The sequence below is a fragment of the Ovis canadensis genome, chromosome 8 (genome assembly GCF_042477335.2).
Source record: "Ovis canadensis isolate MfBH-ARS-UI-01 breed Bighorn chromosome 8, ARS-UI_OviCan_v2, whole genome shotgun sequence".
In the NCBI taxonomy this organism is placed as follows: Eukaryota; Metazoa; Chordata; class Mammalia; order Artiodactyla; family Bovidae; genus Ovis; species Ovis canadensis.
This window is the reverse complement of record NC_091252.1, coordinates 66,032,678-66,059,275: the sequence shown is the minus strand read 5'-3', so window position 1 is coordinate 66,059,275 and position 26,598 is coordinate 66,032,678. Positions and strand designations below refer to the sequence as shown.

General features: G+C 38.5%; 1 protein-coding gene across 3 annotated transcripts in view; it reads left to right on the top strand.

Moving 5' to 3' along the window:
* ARHGAP18 (Rho GTPase activating protein 18) overlaps window positions 1-26,598 on the top strand; it is a 199,947-nt gene that overhangs the window by 136,266 nt on the left and 37,083 nt on the right. For all 3 annotated transcript variants that reach the window (XM_069598378.1, XM_069598377.1, XM_069598379.1), the window contains exons 4-6: window positions 2,481-2,544; window positions 11,407-11,585; window positions 24,281-24,446. In XM_069598378.1, coding sequence (XP_069454479.1) covers window positions 2,481-2,544; window positions 11,407-11,585; window positions 24,281-24,446 — 409 coding nt within the window. The remainder of the gene's footprint in view (window positions 1-2,480; window positions 2,545-11,406; window positions 11,586-24,280; window positions 24,447-26,598) is intronic.

Genomic DNA, 26,598 nt, shown 5'->3' with positions numbered 1-26,598 from the left:
ACGTATATAATTGTGATATTAAGTAATTCCAGTAAATACATGAGATTGTATTTACACTATAAATAAAGGGTAACAAAAATCTTTTCTTTTAAATTTGGGAATCAGAAGATATATTTAAGGTATCTTTCTGTCATATAGAGGTTTTTTGGCTTTTTGTAAACATTTCATTCTTCCAGGAAACCTGCATAGTTGCAGATTGCTTCTCTGTATGGTCAATTGTAGATAAAATCCAGTCCATTTTATGGGAGTTTTGGGGTCACAGGATCGCTCCAGACAGATCTGTTGCTGCTGTGAGGCAGTTACATACTTGCGTGCACCCATTCATTATTTGGAAGGACTAGACTGCTTTTTTACAGCAGTGAAAAAATGAATAATAAGGAAATCCAGTATTATTGGCATTTCCTTCCCAATTAAAGAGCCCTCCCCGAGGGAGTTAAGAGGAAGCCAAAAGCGGGAGGGGACAGAGAACTGAGCCTCAGCAAACCATATTCTGTGGGATTCCTGCCAGTCTTGAAGAGGATGTTGCTTCTCAGTGCTAGAAGCAACATTTTTCAGCGAATCCTTGCTAGTGTCTGAATCGCATGGTTTGAATTCAAGGGAATTGGTGGGTTGTATCGGCTGATGGAGTTAATAAGCAAGAAACAGCACAAGTGAATTAAAATAATGTTAACTTACACTTTCTGCCTTTAATTGAAATATGACCACCCATTAGAAATATGTCTTCCAACCCTCAAGTAAACAGGGGCCAGACTTAGCAGCAGCAGCAGCCATCTTTACTTGCATTTCTTCTATTCTCAAGTAAATGCAGTATGCCCTCCATATCCCTGGCTTCTGCACCTGTGGATAGGGAGGGCTGACTGTGCTCTGCCATTCTTTATAAGGGACCGGAGCATCCTCCAGTGTTGGTATTCATGGGGGTGGGGGTGTCCTTTAACCAATCTCCCACAGATACTGAGCGACGACTGTCCATATTCAGCTCTTCCATGTTTAATGCTTCCTCACGAAGCCCTTGCTGACACTGGGAAATAAAATACAGAAATGAATACCATCTGCACTGTCATCTTCAATTGCTTAGGAAAACAATTTCAACCACATGCTCCAAAATATGTGTTCATATGTAAGATTAGAGTTACTCACTGTGTTCACGGTGCCATGGAGGGCCAGCCTTCTGCAGGCTTGGGGTGGAGGGAGGAAGGTGGTATTGCTCTGCCTGAGGGGGATTGAAGTAGTGTCCCTTTGTGATTGGTACTCACTGTGTACTATCTTGCATAATCTAAGGAGAGCACCTCTACCTGCCTGCCCTGGTGCTTTTCCCCCCTCTTCTTAGATTGCAGGTGGAGAGGGGAGTCCTTCTCTGCTAACACTTGAGCCACGACGTGTGGGGAGGGGACTACAGAGGCTCCCTTCTTTTGTATTGAAATGAAAGTCCACTAGAATGAGTACTTTAAAAACAATTCATTCAGATAGCCCTTTGTGTATGATTGACCAAGGCTCCCCTTCCTGATTCCTTCTGGAGCCTTACTTGGAAAGGAGGGAGTACTGGCTGGACACACTTACTGGTGAGAGGAGCCAGCTGCATTTTACTGTGTCCGTAAACCCTTGAAGGGCTTCATTTCCTTGGCTGTCACTGTCCCAACCCCTTGAAAGAGGAGTTCCTGTGACTGTCTAAGCTCTTATTACCTGCTTGGTAAATTAGTTTTAATTTCTCTCACATTTATTACTAGCTTTTTAAAAAAGAAGTATTCTATTTTTTACCTATATGTCAGTGTACAATTTTATTTTATAACCATGTCATTGAGAAAGAATTCACATACCATCCAGTTCACCCATTTAAAGTTTACAATACAGAGATTTTTAGTGTAGTCATATATATGCAACCACCACCACAGTCATTTTAGCACGTTTTCATCATCTCCAAAAGAAACCCCATGCCCATAGCAGTCATTGCCTGTCTTCCCCTCCTTCCCTTTAGGCAACCACTAAACTTTCTTTCTGTGACTTGCCTGTTCTGAAGATTTCGTAGAAGTGGAATCACACAGTCTGTGGTCCTTATGACTTTCACTTCATATCATGTTTACGAGGTTCATCCATGTTGTCCCATGTATCTGTAGTTTCTTTACTTTTGTTTCTTTTTATCGTCAAATAACATTCCATTGTGTGGATGGCTCACATTTTATTTATCTACTCATTTGTTAATGGATATTAACTTTTTGAGATATTGTCTTAATGGTGTTCCTGATGGTAGGGACACTTGATATTGCCTGCATTTCCACAGAGCTTAGTAGTATGTCTTGTATGTTGTGGGTGATCACGTATTTGTTGGCTGGTTGCTTGTTAATTATAACCGTAGTCCTTTTATTTCTGTGGTGTAAGTCTGAGTACATTTCTTGTGCTCTACAGGTTAGTAATAGAGTTATTTACAATACCATTTCTCTGGTTGTGAGTGGGAAATGACTAAATGGCCCATTTTCTATCTTTAGGCTCCAGATAGCACAGAATCACAATCAGTTGGAACAGATGAAAACAAATACCAAGGAAAAGATGGTAAGTTGGACCCGTTCTCTTGTATTTTCTCATTATTAGTATAACAAATAGATAAGACCATTTAAAACATTCATCTTCAAGAGCAAATTCAATTAAAATACTCATACCAGGTACCCAACTAGATAATTGCATAAATCTGAGCATATAGGAGGAACCTGGTAGGCTGCAGTCCATGGGGTTGCAAAGAGTCGGACACGACTGAGTGACTTCACTTTCACTTTTCATTTTCATGCATTGGAGAAGAAAATGGCAACCCACTCCAGTGTTCTTGCCTGGAGAATCCCAGGGACGGGGGAGCCTGGTGGGCTGCCATCTATGGGGGCGGACTGACTGAAGCGACTTGGCAGCAGCAGCAGCAGCGGAGCATATAGTTGGGTTTTGAGTTTTTAAAAATACTTGTCTGTATCTATTCTAACATCTCTATACATAGTTTTCTTGAATGCTTACCATGTGCCAGGTGCTATGCAGAGACATTTACCTAATTTAATATACTCATGAATGCTCTGTGATAAATATTATTCTTAACCCATTCAACAGATGAGAGAAGTAAGGTTTTGAGATATAAAATCACTTCCCCAAGGCCATACAGCTAGTAAGGGGAACCAGTGAATTTGGAACTTTGTTTTCAAATCTTAAGTTCTTAGCTCATAATTGGATTGCTTTTAAGAAAGTTTAAAAAGACGTTTTAAATTAAGATCTGGGGGTGGGGGCGAAAGTTGATTATAATTCTCCATTTCATTCCTTTTTCTGTATCTGTTATTTCAGAAATGAATTAGAAATTCAAAGCATGGATGAAAATAAATAGTAAGGATTTATTAGTACTTACCAAGAAAGAATTTAACGCTATTTCATGGATTTACAAAAAGGAAAAATGTTCTAAAAGGTTTACAAAAAGGTCATAGGTTAATCCTTAATGTGTTGCTACTTAAATAATATAACAAAGATGGTCAGTGGCTGCCTGCATCCCAATTGGGACTTTGCTTTTGTTTATGTTCTTAATACCCAGTACCTGGGGTGTTCATGGCATTATTAGTGTCGTACTTGGATTGGAAGTAGTGAAGGAAGAGTGTCAGGTAGACTGCGGAGGCCTGGGAAGTGTTCCCAGCCTTTCTACAAAAATCAGAGTTTTGTCCAAAATTACTGTTGTTGTTCATTTGCTAAGTCATGTCCAACTCTTTGTGGCCCCATGGACTGCAGCACCCCAGGCTTCTCTGTCCATTATCTCCCAGAGTTAGCTCAAATTTTTACCCGTTGAGTCCGTGATGCTATCTAATCATCTTGTCCTCTATTGCCTCCTCCTCCTCCTGCCTTCAATCTTTCCCAGCCTCAGGGTCTTTTCCAACAAATTGGCTCTTTACATCAGGTGGCCAGAGTATTGGAGCTTCAGCATCAGTCCTTCCAAAGAATATTCAGGGTTGATTTTCTGTAGGATTGACTGGTTTGATCTCCTTGGCAGTCCAAGGGACTCTCAAGAGTCTTCTTCAGCACCACAGTTCGAAAGCATCAGTTCTTTGGCATGCAGCCTTCTTTATGATCCAACTCTCACATGTGCACATGACTACTGGAAAAACCACAGCTTTGACTAGATGGACCTTTGTTGGCAAAGTGATGTCTCCGCTTTTTAATACACTGCTAGGTTTGTCATAGCTCTCCTTCCAAAGAGCAAACATCTTTTAATTTCATGGCTACAAAGTCACCATTTGCAGTGACTTTGGAGGCCAAGAAAAGAAAATTTGTCACTTTGGGACATTTTGGAGTCTTGGAGCATCTAATATCTTTATCTTTCCTTCCATGCTTTTATCTCAGAACTTCTCTCCTGTACCCCTGCCTTCAAATAGATGCACACACATAATATGTGTGGTGTGTGTGTATATATATATATATATTCATATGTATATATGTGTGTGCATGTGTGTGTATAGACACATGAGTCTATATATTTGTATTCATAAAAGCACCTGCCTTTTACTATTCTGTGGAAATTTCTTCAGTTACATTAGTATATCAGATTAAAATGATTGGGTATTTCCCCAGGGCTGTGTGCCTGCTGACACTGGAATGGCAGGCGGGCTGGAATAGCCCTTGATGGCTGGGTAGAGAACTGTGTTGTCAAGAGAGACAGGTGAACCTTTTGTGCCAGTGTCAATATGTTTTGGGCTTTGGAGAAGAGCGACTGGCAATTGCCAAATGAATACTGAGGAAAACATTGTCCTTTCTTGGTGTTTTCCTCCTTTGCTAGAGATGGTGATATAGCCTATATAAACAGAAGATCTGGAAGGCAAGCTCATTGTAGCAGCTTTTTCCAGCCTAGCTTGCGGCAGCCAAGTGGAATGGAACAAGCTTGCTGCCTGATTTACATCTGCTTTTGCTGGAATACTATGAAGTGGGCAGAGAGCCTCCAGTGAGAATAATAAGATAATGTGTATGACGCCATCCAAGTCACTGAGGATTTACTACTGCACCTGTTCTGGGCAATACCGTGCTCTTTTGCTAGCCAGTGAATTCCCCAGTGTTATGCAAACGTTGAAAGGTTCTGAATGAAATGCACGGAAAATATTGTCTGGAGTTCAAACGTGGAGCGCTTTCCACTTGAAATATGAAAGCCTAAGCTACATAGTCTATTTTAAATGTTTTCTCTACACTTGGGCTTTTATGCATGTTCTATGAAAGTTACTCATTCTAAATGAAAATTATAACATTTTAATGTTGCCAGGGTTGTTGCATTTCAAATTCATTAATCTACTGCTAAGTATCAATCGTCTCACCAAATTGTACAACATTATGTATTTGAAAGACCAATGTTCAATACATACATTTAGAAGTGTTAATAATGCCCAAATAATTTTTAAAACTTTCATGTAATATATATTTTCTTATTTTGAGTTCCATGGAGGAAGTGAAATTATTTTTTTAAATAAAGTCATGGATTATTTTGGACAACTGAAAAACTTTGAGTTTTTTAAAATATTTGTAACTTGGTGCTATTGTCCACTTTAAAAACCAAAGGGGAAAATAGATTAAAATTGTATTATTTACACTTCAGGGCTTAAAGAGCCAAAAGGTTTATCTCAGCATTCTCTATTAATGTTTCTCCTTGAGAAAGTGAAAGTGAAGTCACTCAGTCATGTCCGACTCTTTGCAACCCCGTGAACTGTAGCTTACCAGGCTCCTCCATCCATGGGATTCTCCAGACAAGAATACTGGAGTGGGTTGCCATTTCCTTCTCCAGGGGATCTTCCTGACCCAGGGATCGAACCCAGGTCCCCCACACTGCAAACAGATGGTTTACCCTCTGAGCCACCAGGGAGAGTAAATGATTAATTCATAAATACTTGTATTAGTGAATTAACCATCCATTTCTTAGATCATCCTGAAACTCTTTTTCCTGCTATCTGCCTTAACTGGAGTTATCATTTAATCCTTCTCTATATTGTGCTTTTTGTTTTTGCTAATATTCGGAGGAAATTCATATGTTTTAAATGTATTCTAACTTAATTATAATTTTTCTCCTCAGTTTTGAGTTCAGCACAGAACATTTATTTGTGTGTGGTGGGGGAGCTAGTGTTTATTGTAGCTGTGATGTGGGGCTGTTAAGAACAGGGAGTCCATTTAACATGCTTGTTCGTAAACACTCAAGGTTTTGGAAAGGTAGCTTCTAATTTAAGAAAATGGCTAATCAGTTTTTTCCTTTCAGAATGGTTTCCTAGGAAACCAACATACATATTCACAGTAAAACATAAACTAGTGTAAACCAGTGGGAAAATAAAACTCAAATTGTGCTTTGATATTTAAGTTAATACTTTAAAAATTAATCAGAGGTCTAGTTATCCTTAGTTTTAAACAAAATTGTCACAGGCTGTTGAAAAAGCATAATGTAGCATAGTTAGGAACAGATAAATACAATCAGAGATCCAAATTTACTTTTATTTTTGGACTTGACATAGGTCAGTTCTTTCTTCCTTTCTTAACTGTGAGATGTGACCAGGGCCAGCTATATAATTTGCGAGGCTCAATGCAAACTGAAAATGTAGAGCTTCTCATTCAAATTTCAAGAGGCAACAGCAGAGCATTAAACCCAGCGGGGGGCCCGTACCAAGCACTTCGAAAGTCCTACACCCATGAACCTGCCCTGCTTATTGAGTGGGAGTGAAAAAGGCTAGATTTAGATTTATTCTTTTTTTCTTTTGAGTAAAATATTTTGTGTTTGTTTTTTATTTAAATGACTATAAATATAGAAAATATATAGAAGATAATACAAATATGTTTTCTGAAGGCATCAGACTTTTTATAGTAAATGTGTATATATAACATATTTATTAAATTGAAAAACTTACCTTCCATCACCTTGTTGTGTTAGTATATATGCATTTGATTGTAGCGCATAAGCTTACTGATGTAATCTAGAGCTGCTCACCATGAATTAAAGGTCACAGTGAGAAAATGACAATAATCCTGTCATTGATGCCAGGTGTTTTTCTACTGTGAGTTGTGTTAAAACCAAAAACTTATCAAATAGCCAAATTTAGAAGTATTTTCTTCCAAGCTTAAACCTGATGTTTTCAGCAAAGAAGTTTTCAAGTGTTAATTCCCCCCCACTCCCCCCCAGAGGATTAACAGCAAATAAAGCAAGAAAAAAATGTTAAATTTATTATAAACCGTTGGTGTAAATACCTGGAACTCATTTGACTGGATTTATAGTTGTAAGAACTGTTATAATCCCTGTAATAATCTGATTCCTGAACCAGATACCTCCAGAACTGACTCCCACGGTGAACATTCTTGGTGCTGGAATTTTTGCTTTGATTGGTAGATAGCATTCCAGAAAGGACATGCAGGGCATGAAAGAAATCTTATTCAGGAATCTGTTCCACTGTGAGGAAATTAAATGGTATATCAGAGTTTTAAAAACCCTTGTTCAGTCATGTCCAACTCTTTGTGACCCTGTGGACTCTACCCTGCCAGGCTCCTCTGTCCATGGGATTCTCCAGGCAAGAATACTAGAGTGGGTTGCCATCCCCTTCCACAGGGGATCTTCCCAACCTAGGACTTGAACTTAGGTCTCCTGCATTGCCAGGTAGATTCTTTAGCATCTGAGCCACCAGGGTTTTAAGAGAGTAAAACTAACCTCCTTCTCTTCTCATTTCTGAGTATAAAGTAAAACAATCATTAAGTGTACTGTGGCAGAGAGGTCTGACAGAATGTAGTCCACTGGAGAAGGGAATGGCAAACCACTTCAGTATTCTTGCCTTGAGAACCCCATGAACAGTATGAAAAGGCAAAATGATAGGATACTGAAAGAGGAGCTCCCCAGGTCAGTAGGTGCCCAATATGCTACTGGAGATCGGTGGAGAAATAACTCCAGAAAAAATGAAGGGATGGAGCCAAAGCAAAAACAATACCCAGTTGTGGATGTGACTGGTGATAGAAGCAAGGTCCAATGCTGTAAAGAGCAATATTGCTTAGAAACCTGGAATGTCAGGTCCATGAATCAAGGCAAATTGGAAGTGGTCAAACAGGAGATGGCAAGAGTGACCGTCGATATTCTAGGAATCAGCGAACTAAAATGGACTGGAATGGGTGAATTTAACTCAGATGACCATTGTATCTACTACTGGGGACAGGAATCCCTTAGAAGAAATGGAGTAGCCATCATAGTCAACAAGAGAGTCCAAAATGCAGTACTTGGATGCAATCTCAAAAATGACAGAATGATCTCTGTTCATTTCCAAGGCAAACCATTCAATATCAGTGATCCAAGTCTCTGCCCCAACCAGTAACACTGAAGAAGCTGAAGTTGAACGGTTCTATGAAGACCTACAAGATCTTTTAGAACTAACACCCAAAAAAGATGTCCTTTTCATTATAGGGGAAACTGAAAAGTGAAAGTGAAGTCGCTTAGTCGTGTCTGACTCTTTGCGGCCCCATGGACTGTAGTCTACCAAGCTCCTCGGTCCATGGGATTTTCCAGGCAAGAATGCTGGAGTGGGTTGCCATTTCCTTCTCCAGGGGATCTTTCTGACCCAGGGATCAAACCCAGGTCTCCTGCATTGTAGGCAGATGCTTTACTATCTGAACTACCACGAAAGCCCTTATAAGGGACTGGAATGCAAAAGTAGGAAGTCAAGAAACACCCGGAGTAACAGGCAAATTTGGCCTTGGAATATAGAATGAAGCAGGGCAAAGGCTAATAGAATTTTGCTAAGAGAACACACTGGTCATAGCAAACACCCTCTTCTAACAACACAAGAGAAGACTCTACACGTGTACATCACCAGATGGTCAACACTGAAATCAGATTGATTATATTCTTTGCAGCCAAAGATGGAGAAGCTCTATACAGTCAGCAAAAAAAGACCAGGAGCTGACTGTGGCTCAGATCATGAACTCCTTATTGCCTAATTCAGACTAAAATTGAAGAAAGTAGGGAAATCCACTAGACCATTCAGGTTTGACCTAAATCAAATCCCTTATGATTATACAGTGGAAGTGAGACATAGATTTAAGGGACTAAATCAGATAGATAGAGTGCCTGATAAACTATGGACAGAGGTTCATGACATTGTATAGGAGACAGGGATCAAAACCATCCCCATGGAAAAGAAATGCAAAAAAGCAAAATGGCTATCTGGGGAGGCCTTACAAATAGCTGTGAAAAGAAGAGAAGCGAAAAGGAAAGATATAAGCATCTGAGTGCAGAGTTCCAAAGAATAGCAAGAAGAGATAAGAAAGCCTTCCTCAGAGATCAATACAAAGAAATAGAGGAAGACAACAGAATGGGAAAGACTAGAGATCTCTTCAAGAAAATTAGAGATACCAAGGGAACATTTCATGCAAAGATGGGCTTGATAAAGGACAGAAATGGTCTGGACCTAACAGAAGCAGAAGATATGAAGAAGAGGTGGCAATAATACACAAAAGAACTGTACAAAAAAGATCTTCATGACCCAGATAATCATGATGGTGTGATCACTCACCTAGAGCCAGACATCCTGGATTGTGAAGTCAAGTGGGCCTTAGAAAGCATCACTATGAACAAAGCTAGTGGAGGTGATGGAATTCCAGTGGAGCTATTTCAAATCCTAAAAGATGATGCTGTGAAAGTGCTGCACTGAATATGCCAGCAAATTTGGAAAACTCAGCAGTGGCCACAGAACTGGAAAAGGTCAGTTTTCATTCCAATTCCAAAGAAAGGCAATGCCAAAGAATGCTCAAACTACTACACAATTGCACTCATCTCACATACTAGTAAAGTAATGCTCAAAATTCTTCAAGCCAGGCTTCAGCAATACATGAGCCGTGAACTTCCAAATGTTCAAGCTGGATTTAGAAAAGGCAGAGGAACCAGAGATCAAATTGCCAACATCCGCTGGATCATGGAAAAAGCAAGAGAGTTCCAGAAAAACATCTATTTCTGCTTTACTGACTATGCCAAAGCCTGTGTGGATCACAATAAACTGTGGAAAATTCTGAAAGAGATGGGAATGCCAGACCACTTGACCTGCCTCTTGAGAAATCTGTATGCAGGTCAGGAAGCAACAGTTAGAACTAGACGTGGAACAACAGACTGGTTCCAAATAGGAAAAGGACTGCGTCAAGGCTGTATATTGTCACCCTGCTTATTTAACTTCTATGCAGAGTACGTCATAAGAAACGCTGGGCTGGAAGAAGCACAAGCTGGAATCAAGATTGCTGGGAGAAATATCAATAACCTCGGATATGCAGATGACACTACCCTTATGGCAGAAAGTGAACAGGAACTAAAAGGCCTCTTGATGAAAGTGAAAGAGGAGAGTGAAAAAGTTGGCTTAAAGCTCAACATTCAGAAAACAAAGATCATGGCATCTGGTCCCATCACTTCATGGGAAATAGATTGGGAAACAGTGGAAACAGTGTCAGACTTTATTTTTTGGGGGCTCCAAAATCACTGCAGATGGTGACTGCAGCCATGAAATTAAGGGATGCTTGCTCCTTGGAAGGAAAGTTAATGACCAAGCTAGATAGCATATTCAAAAGCAGAGACATTACTTTGCCATCAAAGGTCCGTCTAGTCAAGGCTATGGTTTTTCCAGTAGTCATGTATGGATGTGCGAGTTGGACCGTGAAGAAAGCTGAGCACCAAAGAATTGATGCTTTTGAACTATGGTGTTGGAGAAGACTCTTGAGAGTCCCTTGGACTGCAAGGAGATCCAACCAGTCCATTCTAAAGATCAGTCCTGGGTGTTCATTGGAAGGAGTGATGCTAAAGCTGAAACTGCAGTACTTTGGCCACCTCATTTGAAAAGTTGACTCATTGGAAAAGACTCTGATGCTGGGAGGGATTGCGGCCAGGAGGAGAAGGGGATGACAGAGGATGAGATGGCTGGATGGCATCACTGACTCAATGGAGGTGAGTTTCAGTGAACTCCGGGAGTTGGTGATGGACAGGGAGGTCTGGCGTGCTGCAATTCATGCGGTTGCAGAGAGTCCCACACAACTGAGCACCTAAACCGAACTAAATTTTAATCTCCCAGTATAATATAAAACAACAATTAAGTTTAGTAAGTTGTTATGAGTTTTTCATTCAGAGCTTGAGATCATCCAGGAATGTTTTAGAATTGGATTCAATCTAAGGACTGTGACCTCAGAGAAAGATTCCACAGTGCAGCTCTGGCTTTCTGGTTACCACCTTGCCTCCTCTGTCTCCCTTGTGCCATTGTTATGATTCCTTGAGTATACATTTTACAATGAAAAGAAGGGTTAATTATTGCTTACAGTAAGTAGTACTTTTCCTAAAGGTGTATATAGTTGATGTATTAGAAGGATTTTTTTTTTTTTAAAGAAGTAACTAAAGCATAGGAATTAAGTCTTCTATTTTGTTCTCAGACCAGGCATCTCACCTAGGTATTGGTGGAAAGGAGCTGACCCCACTGGTGCCTGAGGAGGCACCTGCCTCTGAAACAGACATCAACCTGGAGGTATCATTTGCAGAGCAAGCTGTCAGTCAGAAAGAGAGCTCCAGAGAGAAGATCCAGAGGAGCAAAGGTGACGATGCTGCATTACTGGTACGTAGTACACTATTCAGATGTCACTGTCAGATTACATTTTTCATCAGCTGTTTATTTTGAAAAATTTTAAGTCCCTAGAAAAGTTAAATGAATAGTATAGAATACATCCCTACAGCCTCCCTGTAGATCCCATTCACCAGTTGTTATAACATTGTATAATTTGTACTCTTTCTTGGGCTTCCTGGGTAGCTTAAACTGTAAAGAATCTGCCTGCAATGTGGAAGACCTGGGTTCTATCCCTGGGTCAGGAAGATCCCCTGGAGAAGGGGATGGCAACCCACTCCAGTATTCTTGCCTGGAGAATTCCATGGACAGAGTAGCCTGGCAGGCTACAGTCCATGGGATTGCAAAGAGTCACACACAGCTGAGCAACTACCACTTTCACTTTTCACTACTCTCTGTATCTATCTGTGTATAGGTTGCACCATATGCACTCACTTTTCGTTTTTAAGCCTAACTAGGCCATACTCGGAGAGGGCAATGGCACCCCACTCCAGTACTCTTGCCTGGAAAATCCCATGGACGGAGGAGCCTGATAGGCTGCGGTCCATAAGGTCGCTAAGAGTTGGACATGACTGAGTGACTTTACTTTCATTTTTCACTTTCATGCATTGGAGAAGGAAATGGCAACCCACTCCAGTGTTCTTGCCTGGAGAATCCCAGGGACAGGGGAGCCTGGTGGGCTGCCTCCCATGGGGTTGCACAGAGTCAGACACGACTGAAGCAACTTAGCAGCAGCAGCAGGCCATACTAAACAAAACAGTTGTAATGCTTAAGAACTTGAACATTAAAACAATTATATTTTAATATATGACCATATTAGAAATTTCCCAGTTGTCATAATATTGTCCTAATGGCTTTTTCCTCGCTCTACCTGGGATTCAAACAAGGGTTATGCATTGCATTTGATGTTATATCTTTTTGGTTTCTTAAATTTAGATTAGCTCCTCCGATTTTTCTGTATATTTTAAAGAGTCCAAATCAAATTTCTGATTTTCTTTCTGTTTTTGATGACTTAATTCAAGTTGAACAGTTTTGGCAGACCTAGATGCCTAGGTTGTTTATTCCTTCCATCACATCATTAGAAGAGGTGTATGATGTCAGATAGCCCTCCTATTGGGAATGGAAGTATCACCTTCTATCGTCATTGTAAAAATACCTTTTCCTATTGGTAACTAATGCTAATTTGTGATCCTTGAAACCAAATGAATAGCCTATCTGCCAGTAATAACCTATCATCCCGTGGCTTTATCATGCATTTGTAATCCTTACCTGAAAAAATAGGCTAGTGTTAGAGAAATGGTGATTTTTCTCATTTTATTATTCCTTCTATATTGACTGGCTGGCAGTCTTCTGTGATAGTTGCTTTTCCTCCTTTTTCTCTTTTTATTTTTGAATGTCACTGTGCAGAAGCTTCCATTTTTCATTCAATGTTTTATAAATCGTTACTGTTTTTCTTTGACGTTTAAGTTTACCCAAGTTTGACAAAAGGCAGCCCTTCAAGCTGGCTCCTATGCCGTTTTAACATGTACTCCTTGTTTTACTCCTTTGCTTTCTGGTACAAGATGTTCTAGGCTCACCTTGTACTTTTCTCCCCTCAGATTAGGAAGAATCTATTTCTTCAAGGAACCCTTGTTTTTTCAGAAGCATATTGTATTTAGAAACCAACGTCTGTGTACTGAGTGTTCTCATTGATACCAAATGTCTTAAATTTTTTAAAAATACATTTACTTATTTTGTAGGATTTCACATACATAAAAGCTAATAGGCGTAGTATAATGAACCCCCCACCAAGCCCCAACATTCACTAACCCATGACTAGTTTTGTCCTATGCACACCCCCAAGCAGTTCCCTACAAGATAAAAGGTTATTTTGAAATTCATATTGCTGTTATTGTACCTATTTAAAATGCTAACAATTCTTAATTTCAAATATCTAAATATTAAATTTCATATTGTATTGCAAATTTCATAACTTTTTTTTACAGTTTGTTTGAATCAGAATCCAAATAAGGTTCATGCATTGTAGTTGGTTGAGCTGGTTGAAAGTGCTTTTCAAGCAGCTTTTAATCCCTCCCTTCCTTCCTTCCTCTTGTCAGTGTGTCTCTGTCTCTGCCTGCCTCTTTCTCTTCATTAAGATCTTTTCCCCTATCCTTTTTTACTTCTTTCCTTCCATTCTCCTTCTCTCAGAATTTGTTTGTTGAAGAGGCCTGCTTATTAAGTCTATAATTCTGTTGCCATGTCCTTCTCTTTTTTGTAGATTGCTTGACTCTAGATTTATCAGATTCGTGCTTTTTTTTTTTGGTCAGGATTACTTCTTGTGATCATGTAGCAAGAGATAGAAAATATCTGCCTTTCTTGTTTGTGAAATTAGCAGCGGCTGCTGATCAGTACTTATATCCATTTATTAATGGTTATAAAATCATGTTCTAATAAATTCATTTATTTATTTGAATATCTCTCTTAAGAAAAACTTAACTTTCTCAAGGGTTACTTCTTACTTTCATTTACTCGTTTTCTTTTTTTCTTCTTTTCTTAGATTCCCTAGTACCTTTCATTAATGACCAACTAGTGTTGTTTTAATTTTCTTGTAAAAATAGTATCTTAACTCATGTATGACATGGCGCTAGAGATAATTCCTCATGTGTTTCGGCATATTTTTTGCTCCAGACATGTTGTTCTTGTTGTTCAATCGAAAAATTGTGTCCAGCTCTTTGTGACCTCATGGACTGTAGCACACCAGGCTCCTCTGTCCTCCGCGGTTAGCTCAAATTCATGTGCACTGAGTCGGTGATACCATCTAACCATCTCCTCCTCTGCTGCCCCTTCTTTCGTCTTCAATCTTTACTGGCATGTCACGGTCTTCAGTGAGTCAGCTCTTCACATCTGGTGGTCAAAGTATTGAAGCTTCAGCATCAGTCCTTCCAATGAATATTCAGGGTTGATTTCTTTTAGGACTGACTGGTTTGAACTCCTTGCAGTCCAAGGAACTCAGGAATCTTCTCTAGCACCACAGTTTGAAAGCACCAACTCTTCAGTGCTCAGCCTTCTTTATAGTCCAACTCTCACATCCGTACATGACTGCTGTAAAAACCATAGCTTTGACTATATGGGTCTTTGTTGGCAAAGTGTAATCTCTGCTTTTTAATGTGCTATGTAGGGCTTTTCCTAGCTTTCCTTCTAAGGAGCAAGTGCCTTTTAATTTCATGGCTGCAGTCACTGTCCACAGTGATTTTGGAGCCAAGAAAAGAAAATCTGTTATTGCTGCCACTTTTTCCCTATCTATTTTGGCATGAAGTGGTGGGACTGGATGCCATGATCTTAGTTTTGTTTTGTTTTTAATGTGGTTGTTTGAGGAGGCTTAACAAATACCTGAGGAAAGAAAACAAGTGAAAGGCACAGGATAAAGGGAAAGATCTACCCAACTGAATGCAGAGTTCCAGAGAATAGCAAGAAGAAATAAGAAGGCCTTCTTAAATGAAGAGTGCAAAGAAATAGAGGAAAACAGTAGAATGGACAAGACTAGAGATCTCTTCAAGAAAATTGCAGATATAAAGGGAACATTTCATGCAAGGATGGGCATGATAAAGAACAGGAATGATAAGGACCTAGCAGAAGAGTGCACAGAGGAACTATATAAGAAAGGTCTTAATGACCTAGATAACCATGATGATGCCATCACTTACCTAGAGCCAGACATCCTAGAGTTGAAGTCAGGTGGGCCTTAGGAAGCATTATTATGGACAGAATTAGTGGAGGTGACAGAATTCCAGCTGAGCTATTTAAAATTTTAAAAGATGATGCTGTTAAAGTGCTGTACTCAATATGTTAACAAATGTGTCACAAGTGGACACAGTACTGGAAAAAGGCAGTTTTCATTCCAATCCCAAAGAAGGGCAGTGCCAAAGAATGTTCTAACTATCATACAATTGCACTCATTTCACATGCTAGCAAAGTAATGCTCAAATTCCTTCTAGCTTGGCTTTAGCAGCATGTGAACTGAGAACTCTCAGATATACAAGCTGGGTTTTGAACAGGCAGAGGAATCAGAGATCAAATTTCCAAATTGTTGGATCATAGAAAAAGCAAGAAAATTCTAGAAAAACATCTACTTCTGTTTCATTGACTAAGAGATGGGAATACCAGAACACCTTACCTGTCTCCTGAAAAACCTGTATGCAGGTCAAGAGGCAACAATTAGAATTGAACAGGGAACAACTGGCTGGTTCCCAATTGGGAAAAGAAGATGACAAGGCTGTATATTGTCATCCTGCTTATTTAGCATCTATGCAGAGTTCAGCATGCGAAATGCCAGGCTGGATGAATCAAAAGGTAGCATCAAGATTGCTGGGAGGAAGATCAACAACCTCAGATATGCAGGTGATACCACTCTAATAGCAGAAAGTGAAGAGGAACTAGCGAGCCTCTTGATGGAGGGGTGAAAAGAGGAGAGAGAAAAAGCTTGCTTGAAACTCAGCATTCAGAAAACTAAGATCATGGCATCTAGTCCCATCACTTCATAGATCCAGACCTAGAATTATCTATTTCCTCAAGAAACACTGATTCTACTTAGTAGAAATATACTTTTGTTACTGTGTTCAGGACACTAGGAACGTTCCCTTCTCTGAGTTGGTTATTGCTTAAAGCCTTTACAGAAGACAGAAGTACATCTGTATCTTCTTTCTTCCATGCTGAGAATAGTGATTCTGAGGATACAGCAGATAATATAATTAGCATATCGCATAATTACTTGTGTGTTTTATCCTTTATTACTGCACAGCATTCTCAGAATAGAAATACTAACACTGCTATCAACAATATGATAACCAAAAAATAGTTTAAACTTGTTTTCTTTTCCTCAGTTGGTTGTATCCTTAGGGTTTTATCCCAGAAGGACTGTAATAATCAAATTAGTCTGCTTCAGGTTGTTTAGGATAGTTATTCTCCATATGGTTATGCCACTCACTACATACCCAGTTGGTTAATTTCATTTTATATTGAATGTTTAGGGATTGCTTTGTTGAAACTTAATTTTGTTTTGTAAACATGTGAATTATCTAAGTGGTCCAAAGGTCATAATTAAAACCAAGGTGTATTAGAAGTCTCACTTCCATTCTTGAGCCATCACCCTCTTCTCTCCCTCCCCTTTACAGGTTAATTTACCGTACAGGTCAATTTCTTTTTATTTTAATTTTATGGTTTATCCTTCCATTCGTAGATAGATATACTCTTGATTATTTGCTTAGACGTGGCAGTACGTCCTAGAGATCACTCCATAGTAGGATAGAGAAATATCTTTCACTCTTTTTTATTTATATGTTGTGCCAGGTTATGAAACTCTATCACAATTTACTCAACCAGTCATCTGACGATGGGCTTCTAGGTTGTTTCCAGGCTTTATCAAAAATGTTTAAGGATCTATTTTCATGCTTAGTGGGCAAAGTAAAGTATGCGTCATGTGGCCTAAAGAGATAAATCAGGCTCCCAGACCATCCTTAGCAAAAGTATCTTTTACAAGTAATAGTCTTCTCCATTGCAGGGGGCGTGGGTTTGGTCACTGATCTGGGCACTAAGATCCCACATGCCACACTGTGTGACAGGTAAGTAAATGACAGGGATGGTCTTCTATATCTCAACAGATGGAAGGCAGTTTAAGTGAAAGTAGTCTAATTAAACAAGGTGAAGACACTGTTGACTTTTATGTTGTTGATTCAAACAGTGGAATATAAAGGGAATTCATTTCTACTTCAGAAACTTAAAGACAAAACTTCCTCTCTCACTTTATTCTCTGCCTAACAAACTGATTTTTGCTCACCTGCTTTCTAGATTTTATTCATGTGTTGCCTCAAACTTAAAGTGACCTTCCCATTTCTACCCCTCTGTTGTTCTCTGTTTATCATCTTTAACCCATCCTTTGGGGTCTAGCTCAATATCTAGCTTTCCTGTTAGCACTTTCCCGTTTTCAAACTTACATTAATGTATAAAATCGTTTTTTAAACTGTTAAGATGCCATGCTTTTGATAATTATTGTCAGTGTATCCATGAATTTATTTACGTATATATGCATCAGTTTATCTATACAACCATTTACTTATTTGTATATCTTCTGGAAAGCATGTGCATACTGTAAGCTTTCTACAAGTCATAAACATGGTTGGTGAGGTAAATACTTATATCCCTCACTCTGAGGTGAGAGTCTAAGCAGATAAAACCTTAATTTCCATTTCTACTCCATGGTCTTCTGCTTTCCGTGAATAAGCAATGGGTTTTATGTAATACATTGCTCTTTGTTGACCTCATTTTATATTTACTTCTTTTTTTTTATAGCATTGAGCAGTCTTCGTTAATTCTTTATGATCTCTCAGCAGATTCAAATTTCTCCTCTTAAATTTGGAGATCAGGTTTTATAACTAATGTGTGTTAGGATGAAAATTTAGCTATTACCTATTGTGTTTCGTGTACCCGTAATATCTTAGAAAGTATGCTGTGTAATTACGTTGCTCATTTATCAAGTGATCTCTATGAGATAGATACTATGATTCTCCTTTCATAGTTAGAAAGATTAGGAGGTACATGGGAAGTCTTGGCTTCACTGCCTAATCTTTTGAAGCTGGAATTTTTTCTGGAAGATCCTGATGACATGTGCCCTACAGGTCCCTGTTCATTTAACTTAGACGTGTCCTTGTTTTGATGCTTCTGACAACTTCAGGATAGCTTGGGAGGTTACATGAATAAGATTCTGGTATGTTGAGTCCATCTATAGAGTAGAAATAAGTAAAGGAGAAATAGCACTCCTTTATCCTATCTTGGCAGACTAAAAACAATAAGAGTTTATTTAGGAATTTTAAAGATCATAGTATTGAAAGGATAACTATGGTGAAGCCTGTATTAGTTCTTGTCTTTATTCAGTGTATTTTGGATTCTGACTGAATTATGTTTGATTCAAGTAAATTCATGTTTTATGGCAACTTTGCTTGTCTTGTAACAAAGCTTTATGCATACTGAAGGCCACAGGCTTGCGTGGAGGCCCAAGTTGGGAGTTTGCTAGAAAATGAAATGTCTCTGGAGGAAGCAGAAGGACAGTAAAAGAAATGTTAGTTTGGGATAGAGTAAGGAGAATGAGAACCTAAGACAGACACACATTTGTGTACAAATGTGTGAGATAGCTGTAGGATCATGATCCTGAATTGTCAAGAAAAGTTTAAATTATGATTATTCCTTGCTATTAAAAATTATTTTTAAAAACTGTAAATTTGAAAGTTTCCTAAAATTTCATTTATCTAGAAAAGTTCTGGGTTCTCTAGGTTGACAGTGAGTGAAATACTTTAATAAAATCACATTTTACACATGAAAAAATCTTAGGTAAGAAATGAATTTCCTAGCAGTTGATAAGTCATCTGTGGAAATTGACCAAGTAAGAGTAGATTCTCTTGCTTTCTGAGTTGAGGCTAGAGTGACTTGATGAGTGAAAAAGTCAAGTATGTCATTACTGGTAAGGTTTCTAACGGGCCCCTCATATTTCAAAGCTTACAGAAGAGGGATGCACCCAGGAAGAGCTGCCTGATTAATTTATGGTGACACATGGGAACCAATGACCTTATATGTTTTGAAAAATTTTATTTCACTCCCCTTTTAAAAGCACATTTTTCAAAAGGTAAAGAGCTTTCCTTTTGCTGAAATTGCACTGCCTTCTCTTAGCCAACGAACTGAACCATCCAGTCTATTAACTAAACAAAAATGACATGAAACTTCATAAATATTTAAAACTCCTGCTATGAATTAAACATTGGGATAAAGAACTAACTCCTTTCATTAAGTACATTGTTAAATAAATAAATAAATAAAGCTCATGACATATTGCTTGGTAAATCAAATGTTTGAACGAATAATATTTCAGGTTTATTTAAACATTTACCTTGGGTAATGCTTTAAATAATTATATTACATGTATTTGGCTTATTAGACCAGATGCAACTGATTTTAATGAAGCATGTAGGACTTTTTTTTTTTTTCTTTTTTAAAATAAATGGTTGGTAAATAGAATTGGTTCAGTCCTTCAGAAAACAAAGCAATTAGCAGAACTCTGGACCAGGTGAGAAGAAAATGGGGAGAGTTTTGTGTGATTTGAAAATGAAGCTCAGTACAAATCACAGGAAATTGAGGGAGCATCAAGCCGGTGACCCCACCCCTCACTGAGCTTGATTCTGCGCTTTTCTCCCTGTTGGGTGTGTGTCTTCATTATATACACAGAAACAACACTTGCAGTGTGTCAGGGCTGTGGGACAGTGGGCATACAGAGGCGATTAAGACATGGTTTCTGTCCTTGAGGGCTTCATGTCCTACATCAATATTGATCAACCTAGATTCCTCCCTGCCTATTGCAGGGCATGAGGAAAGTGGAGCAGAACAGAATGACTATTGAATTTAGGATTTAAAAGATCTGAACTTGCCTCTTTATGTCACTGGCTATGTGGACATTGGCTCAGACAGTAAAGAATCTGCCTGCAATGCTGGAGACCTGGGTTTGATCCCTGGCTCAGGAAGATCTCCTGGAGAAGGGAATAGTAACCCACTCCAGTATTCTTGCCTGGGAAATCCCATGGACAGAGGAGCCTGGAGGGCTGCAGTCTATGGGGTTTCAAAGAGTCGGAACAACTAAGCAACTAACACTTTCACTTCACTTTAGTCTCTTAATGAGCCTCAGTTTCCCCACGTAGAATATGCTGTAATAATACTTGTCTTATTGGAACTTTTGCAGGATAAAATGAAACACTATTTATCAGAATGAGTATTTTACCATTTTTGTCTTACCTTGCAGTAATAGTTAAAAACCTTGATACCTGTCTGCATGTTCTCAACTCCTATGCACTATACTATTGACCTTGGAAATTATGCTGAAAATTCACTAAGGCTGAATATGAATAATATCTACTGTTGTTCTTTTAATGTTTTTATGGGGAAACTGTATCACAAAAATAGAAGAATTATCTCTTTTCTCCTATAGTGGACTCTCTTGAGAATATAGCAGATTCTAAAGAAGATTCTGTCAAAGGTTCTACAACAAACTATAGAAGATTCTCTCTTGTAGTTGAGTTTGCTTGAAAGGAATTAGCTGCTAAATTGCCAAAAGTTGTAGGTTTTAGGAAATGTTCTAGGATGGTAACTCTCAAACATTTTGGTCCTGTAACCCCCTACAGACTCTTAAAAAAATTATTGAGGACTTCAAAAAGCTTTTGTCTAATCAGTCAGGATGGATGTTGGTATTGAGGAGAATAACTGCCTCACCTTGCAGTGCTTTGGTGAATGCTCAGATGCATGGCCTTCTGGCCGGGAACCTGTGATTCCTATTGTTGGAGCATTCACTGTCTCCCTGTAGGTTGCAGCTCTCTGTGTTTGCTCTGGCTGGCCTAAGAAAGAAGGCATAAACAGATTTCTACAGAAGCTATGATTCCTTGGAAGACTCTGAGGAGATGAAGAAGGCTGGTACAAAGTGATTTTGGAATGTAAAGAATTTCTTTGGATTGAGTTCTGTGGAAGTTGGTCACTGACTGTGCTCTTAAGCTCTGAAATATAAATAAATAGTCTAGGGAATAGTTTCTCTTGATGATTAATTAAAAGAACTGTCTGTGTCGTGGGGAGGAGCCCGGGGTGCTTTTCTTTATGTCAGTTATACCTATAGATATTTACCATGATATAAATTAAAATAGAAAAATTTAAACTATTAATCCATTAAAATTTATTATTATGGTAAACATAAATAACATTTTTATGAAAAAGTTGTATTTTCTAAAACAAACTGCAGTCAGATTCTTTACCATCTGAGCCACCAAGGAAGCCCATATTATAAAGGAAAATTGAAAAACATTTAAACTATTAATCCATTTAAAATACAATATTATGGGGAACATAAATAATATCTTCATTTAAAATAGTCATTTTTCCAAAACAGATTTTTGTTTGTTTTTAATTAATTAATTTCTTTTAATTGGAGGCTAATTACCATATTGTGGTTTTTGCCATGCACTGACATGAACCAGCCATGGGCGTACATGTGTCCCTCATCCTGAACCCCCCTCTCAACTTCCTCCCCATCCCATCCCTCAGAGTTGTCCCAGTGCACTGGCTTTGAGCACCCTGTTTCACGCCTCGAACTTGGACTAGAGATCTGTTTCACATATGGCAATATACACGTTTCAGTGCTGTTCTCTCAAATCGTCTCACCCTCACTTCTCCCAGAGTCCAAAAGTCTGTTCTTTATATCTGTGTCGCTCTGCTATCTCGCATATAGGGTCATCATTACTGTCTTTCTAAATTCCATATATATGCATTAATATCCTGTATTGGTGTTTTACATTTTAGCAACTCTCTAATGTCTGGCTTGAGTTTATGTCATTTGGATTCTCATATTTGCTTCTGTGTTCAGTCTGTTGGCAATACCACATTTCTTATAAAAACTCTGAAAAACTCCACTGTACACCATAAGAGAATAAGAGTGAAAAAGACAGATAATGTCTTAGTGTTATTAAAATAGTATTGACCTCTTCAGTCAGTTCAGTTGCTCAGTTGTGTCCAGCTCTGCAACCCCATGGACTGCAGCACACCAGGCCTCCCTGTCTGTCACCAACGCCTGGAATTTACTCAAACACAAGTCCATCGAGTTGGTGATGCCATACAACCATCTCATCCTCTGTCATCCCCTTCTCCTCCCTCCTTCAGTCTTTCCCAGCATCAGGGACTTTTCCAGTGAGTCAGTTCTTCACATCAGGTAGCCAAAGTATTGGAGTTTCAGCTTCAGCATCAGTCCTTCCAGTGAATATTAAGGGCTGATTTCCTTTAGGACTGACCGATTTGATCTGCTTGCAGTCCAAGGGACTCTCAAGAGTCTTCTCCAACACCACAGTTCAAAAGCATCAATTCTTCGGCGCTCAGCTTTTTTTATAGTCCAACTCTCACATCTATACATGACTACTGGAAAAACCATAACTTTGACTAGATGGACCTTTGTTGGCAAAGTAATGTCTCTGCTTTTTCATATGCTATCTAGGTTGGTCATAGCTTTTCTTCCAAGGACCAAGCGTCTTTTAATTTCATAGCTGCAGTCACCATCTGCAGTGATTTTGGAGCCCAAGAAAACAAAGTCTGTCACTGTTTCCATTGTTTCCCCATCTATTTGCCATGAAGGGATGGGACTGGATGCCATGATCTTTGTTTTCTGAATGTTGAGGGGTTTTTTTTTTGTTTTTTCTTGTTGGTTATCCACTTTATTTTTATTTTTTTTAATTTAAATTTTTATTTTTACTTTATTTTACTTTACAATACTGTATTGGTTTTGCCATACATTGACATGAATCTACCACGGGTGTACATGCGTTCCCAAACATGAACCCCCCTCCCACCTCCCTCCCCATAGTTAACTTTTTCACGCTCCTCTTCCACTTTCATCAAGAGGTTCTTTAGTTCTCCTTTGCTTTCTGCCATAAGGGTACTGTCATCTACATATCTGAGGTTATTGGTATTTCTCCCGGCAATCTTGATTCCAGCTTGGCTTCATCCAGCCCTGCATTTCCCATGATGTACTCTGCATATAAGTTATATAAGCAGGGTGACAGTATACACCCTTGACCTAATCCTTTCCCGATTTGGAACCAGTCTGTTGTTCCATGTCTGGTTCTAATTGTTGTTTCTTGACCTGCATATAGATTTCTCAGGAGGCAGGTCAGGTGGTCTGGTATTCCTATCTCTTGAAGAATTTTCCACAGTTTGTTGTGATCTACACAGACAAAGGCTTTGGCATAATCAATGAAGCAAAAGTAGATATTTTTCTAGTATTCTGTTGCTTTTTCAATGATCCAACGGATATTGGCAATTTGATCTCTGGTTCCTCTGCCCTTTCTAAATCCAGCTTGAACATCTGGAAGTGGAAGTTAACCTCTTTAGATTCCTTGAAAAGAGTATTGGGTACCTATATGGCTCCCTGGACCACACTTTGAGAACTGCTACTTTAGGATATGGCTTTTGTATGTCCATTTTACAAAAAGGGTCTGTTAGAGAATTGCCAGAAGTCACACACAGCGAGATAGCAGTTAGATGACTGATAGATGGTGGCTCTAAAGTCCCTGCTTTTGGTTTCCCCTCTGCTCTCCCCTTCTCCCCAGTGCTGCACAGTCCTTTTGTACCTGCCTTATTTGGGTATCATATATCTGAATATATAATATTATCTATATCAATACAATGCCATACTATATATATATATGACAATTAATAATAGTGTAGATAAATGGTTCCTGGCATGCACCAGTGGTTTCTCCTACTCTTCTTTCACCTCCTATGTCTTCTTCCTCACAGTTTGTCTTGACTTGTAATTTTTCTTGGTTCTTAAAGGTCAGTTAACTTGTTTGTTTGTTTTCTCCTTTTGTTTTACTGTCTCTTTTGTCCTCTTGGCCACTGATATTCACACTCCTAGTCCATGGTCTGGTTCTGCTGTCAGTCATACTTCACACATTGACTCCCTGCAGGTTTGGGATCATCATTAAGACAGGATTGCTCTTCATTCTGGCTGGAGAAATTCCTCCATGGCTTGCATCGTCAGCACTCTGAGAATGAATTCTTTTCATAGTTATAATTTTGTCATCTTTCATTAAAAAGAGGTTAGGTCTTGTAAACCTTTACTGTATTAATGATGTTTATTTTAGACCTACAGAGTGCGAAAAGACAAAACAGGCACCACCAGGATTGGTGACCTAGCGCCCCAGGACATGAAGAAAGTTTGCCATTTAGCCCTAATTGAGCTGACTGCCCTCTATGATGTCTTGGGTATTGAACTGAAACAACAGAAAGCTGTGAAAATCAAAACAAAAGGTAATTTTGAAACAAAAACCAGTTGAATTTACTCCTGAGCTAGTAAGAATGAGCTTGGCTTTTTAGGAGTATCCTTTCTGGGGTGCGGGAAATGCAAATAACAAATTGCCTATAATCCGCACATGAATACATCTAAAGTTAGGATTCCCAAATTTTTGTAATTTGATAAATCTGTCTCCTAGATTATAGAAAATAAAGGCATAATCAAATATTTAATTACCATGAAAAAAAAGGAAATTCTCTTCAAGGATTCTGCTCTCTCCTTTGAAAGCTGTATTTTAAAACAATGTTTGGTACATATACTTATTTCTAAGACTGGATCTTGACAACTGACTTTAATATGGTTAATCCTCATCAATTATTTTTGCTTTATTTATTTGATAACAAATGCACAGGCAGTTAGTAGTATGTCTCTTTGTTCATTTACAATCTACTTTTAACTCTTTTGCAAAAAATATTCTTCCCTCTTTGAAGACAATAATGTGATTTTGGCATATAATATCCCTAAATTGTGCATCTCTTGCATATACAGTTTTTTTTTTTCTTTGTAATCAGCTTGCTTTCCCCATTATATAAATAGGCTTTTTTTTTTTTTAATAATATGGTAGAAAACAAACACCTCCTCAGTTCTTGTTTTTTTCCAAGATTTTATTCATCTGAAAATCCAGATAATTTTCTGGTGATAAAGCTTTACTATTTCGGAATCTCTGACATCTTATTTAACTTTAAAGATATCTCTTAAAGAAAGACCAAGAATGGGGATTATTGAGTTGCTATGGTAACGTTAGCAAAGACAAGTATTCACCTGATGTAAGTTTTAGAGGCAGTTTCTCTGTAGGTCTGAAGTGTACCTTCCCTCAAGTCTTCTCTGCCATGCTGGGCCCCAGAAGACCCCATTCTGTGTTTAGTTCCTTTGAGTGAGTATTTTAGCTTAAGGCTTGTGATGGTGAATTTCTGAGTCAAACAGTTCTGGTTTTCCACAAGTCCATTATGGATAAAGACTTCAGATGCTTTTTCAAAAGCTTATCACAAAGTCTTCTCCAGATACAAAATAAAAATTTAATTTAAATAATTGTGAAAAAAAAAAAAAGTTGTGACTCAGTGTTCAAGACTTTCAGAGTGACTTAGAGAGGCCTTTTAAATTTTATCTCAGAATTGCCTCCTACCAGACAGAGAAATATTAAGCCATCCTCATTAAAAGTACCACTATTAATAGATTTTGTTTTCATCTTTTTTATATTTTTGTATCTTATCTAAGATATTTGTGTTATAAACTAGAATTTGACATTAAAAAATAAGGACTTCCCTGGCGGCTCAGATGGTAAAGCGTCTGTCTACAATGCGGGAGACCCGGGTTCGATCCCTGGGTCAGGAAGATCCGCTGAAGAAGGAAATGGCAATCCACTCCAGTACTATTGCCTGGAAAATCCCATGGACAGAGGAGCCTGGTTGGCTACAGTCCATGGGGTCGCAAAGAGTCGGACACGACTGAGCGACATTCCTGTTCCTGTTTCAAAGATTGTGCTTTTCTTAATTCCTAAACTAAAAGTTATTTACTAGGTTACTGAAATTGCTCTGAATGTCAGTTTCCAATGTCTGTTTTTATATCACAGGATAATCCCCCTTTTCTTGTTCACAAATGATTTATATCTCCCTGGTGATGTGTGTTACACTTTTTTGCTGTAACTGTTCACTCAGTGATGGGTGTGGGGTAGGAGGTGCTGGGTAGAAGCTATGCTTACATCAGACTGAAAGCATATAATTTTAATTTAGAAAAATTATAAATTATTACCTGTCATGTCTTCTGGAGTTATTCCCAAGTATATAAAAAAACAAATTTAAATTCACAAAGACCAAGTATCTACTGTGTTCTCTGAAGAAGAACATTTGTAGAGCAAGCTCATAATCTTGGCTGATTTTCCAAAAAGCAAATATTTATACTTTGCTGTATTATAGAATATTGAATGTCAGTTAAGTATGGAAGAGATGAGTGATATTTGCTTTAAGCGAGAACTTTTAATTTGATTACATTTAGTCAATTATTTGCATGTTTTGCCTATTCCCACAGCACTCTATTTCTTTTTTGTAACAGTTTATACTTTTCTAATTATTTTGGTGATGATCTATAATCATTAGTTTAGTTGTCTTTGCT